Genomic DNA, 2,597 nt, shown 5'->3' on the forward strand with positions numbered 1-2,597 from the left:
CTACTGACCTTAACACAATAGCAACATTTCTCAACATTTGTTTAACGACGACATACAATTAAAAAATTGTAAGCTTTGAGACAATGAAGAAACGAAGAAAAAATAAGAGTGATGTCTGAAGTCTATTATAATTCAAACAATATAAAAGATTAACTAAAACTAACACTACAAACTTTGACAGATAATCAAGCGAAAAATATCTACAAAATTATATTAAATATTAATTATTTTATTGATACCATCTAAATGTCATTGTTGATAATATGTTTTAGTTTATTGAATAATTTTTAAATACCATCTTAATATTATACTAAGGATATAATAACCACCACCACTGGAAAGATATCAAAGTCATCTAAACTGTTTGACTTATCAGCTCAAAAATAGTATTTTGGAGACATTTTATTGGATGTATTACTTTAACCATTATTATTAGTAAATAGTAATTATAACATTTATAGACTATTATTAAGAATACTAATACTAATCTTGATGAGATATACGTTTGTTAAAGTGATTTTCAATCCATTTCAACATAGTCAACACTGATTCAGTGTTCGGCAGACGACGTGCAGCAGATGTCTTAACAACGTGAGACTGAGTCACTCTGAAAGTTGCTGCCATACCTTTCAATGACTGTCGGATAAAATGACTACTATTAAATTCTTGTTTTAGAATATAAAAAAAATTAAAACATTACCTTCATTGCATCTTCATCAGTTATATCATCCCCAGCATAAATAATGCGGATGTTTTCACTCCATTTTAAGCCAAAATCAGTGTTTATAATATGCAAACAAGCACGTCCCGTATCCCATTGTACTGGAGGTTTAGCTTCAAGGGTACAATCAGCCTGGATTAATTTAAATCCTGCTTCTAAAATAACTCGCTTTGCAGTAACTAGAATTTCAGGTCGATATTCAGGAGGAACTCCACGAAAATGGTACGTTAATAAGAAACTTTTAGTTTCTAACCATGCACCATATTTACAAGCCTATAAAAAGGAAATGTTTTATGTACACGTACATTTTTAATTTTTATACTAATTATATAATTATTTACTTGTCTTCTGAGTATTATTGCCAACGCTTCAACCTTTTTTTTATATTCTACTGGTACTGGATATGAAAATTTACTGCCATCGGGACGTAAAATATCCATTCCGTGATACCCGACATAAGTAAAACTCTCAATACCAACCTAATATAAGTAAAATATTTTTTTTTACTATAACTATTTAATATTTATTCGACAAATATTCAAATCAAATTTTCATGACTAACCATTTCCTTTAAATTGTAAACATTTCTGTCAGATATAATATAAATATATACATCGGGTATAATAGATAATCTTTCTAAGATACTTTTAGTCTCTGGAGGTAAGACAGCAAGGTTTGGACGTAAAACAAATGGGGCTAATGTTCCATCATAATCTAGTAATAATGCCAGTTTTCTTGTGTCGCCAATATACCTATAGTAAAATTTTTCATTAGATACAGAAACAATTAATATTTTACAAATGTATTTTACTTAGATAAAGAATCTTCGAAATCCTGTAAAGTAAGAGGCTGCATAATAGTTGGTAAAACATTATTTCCGTCTTCAATTATTATGGTATTCATTTCTTCTAAAAATGAACGCATCCAAAAGTCGACATCATTATTTTTTTCTCGGTGCCTCAAACCACTCATTCTTAATATCTTTTCATCATCAGACATAGTTAAAGCTCTGTGTAAAGTATCAGTAACATCCAATAAATCAAAAGGATTACAGATTAACGCTTCTTGCATCGTTTCACTTGTCCCAGCAAATGGTGATAAAATAAGAACACCCGGTATTTTTTTGATTTGACAAGCAACGAATTCTTTAGCTACTAAATTCATACCATCTTTAATTGGTGTAACCATTGCAACAGCTGAATCTCGATAAAAAGCTGTCAAATTTTTTTGACTAACACAGCCATAAATATACCTTATAGGTGACCAATTAGGAGAAGAATAACGCCCATTTATACGTCCAACAAGTTGGTCTATTTCTTCTTTAAGGTCTTGATATTCTTTGATATTTGTTCGTGATGGAACAGATATTTGCATAAGTAATACTTTGTCCTTGTACTGGGGATATCGTTCCAATAATAATTCAAAAGCTTTTAGTCTCTGTACTATCCCTTTAGTGTAGTCTAAGCGATCTACACTCAGTACCATTTGTAATTGTGAGTTTAAAACTGGAGCTGATCGTTGAGCCATTTCAACAAATCGGTCAAAAGGTATACCAATGGGCATAGAACGAACACGTACTATGCGATTGCCATATTCAACGATAAACTTTTTTCTATCGACGCGACAGCCCAAACTTCGGCAACAGCAATCCAAAAAATTTATGCAATAGTCTTTTATATGAAATCCAACCATATCGCAACCTTAGAAAAAAATAAATTTTATAAGGGAATCAGTTTATTTAAATTATTATTATAAATATTATTACCTAGCAATCCTTGAAGAATTTGATCAGCCCATGGAAATAGTCGAAAAATATCCCATGAAGGGAATGGTATGTGAAGAAAAAATCCTAGTTTAAATTTTAAAACCATTTTTT

General features: G+C 30.5%; 1 protein-coding gene across 1 annotated transcript; it reads right to left on the minus strand.

The window, feature by feature from the left end:
• Nucleotides 1–256: 256 nt before the first annotated feature.
• On the minus strand, nt 257–2,597 carry LOC112681526 (alpha,alpha-trehalose-phosphate synthase [UDP-forming] 2-like; the record flags this gene model as incomplete). Its single annotated transcript, XM_025551774.1, is given in 6 exon segments — nt 257–636; nt 701–994; nt 1,063–1,200; nt 1,284–1,473; nt 1,533–2,421; nt 2,487–2,597. Coding segments are annotated over 6 exon segments (1,770 nt in total). The 3' UTR covers nt 257–483.

Source organism: Sipha flava, unplaced genomic scaffold, assembly GCF_003268045.1.
Source record: "Sipha flava isolate LNK unplaced genomic scaffold, YSA_version1 19248_pilon_pilon, whole genome shotgun sequence".
Taxonomy (NCBI): domain Eukaryota; kingdom Metazoa; phylum Arthropoda; class Insecta; order Hemiptera; family Aphididae; genus Sipha; species Sipha flava.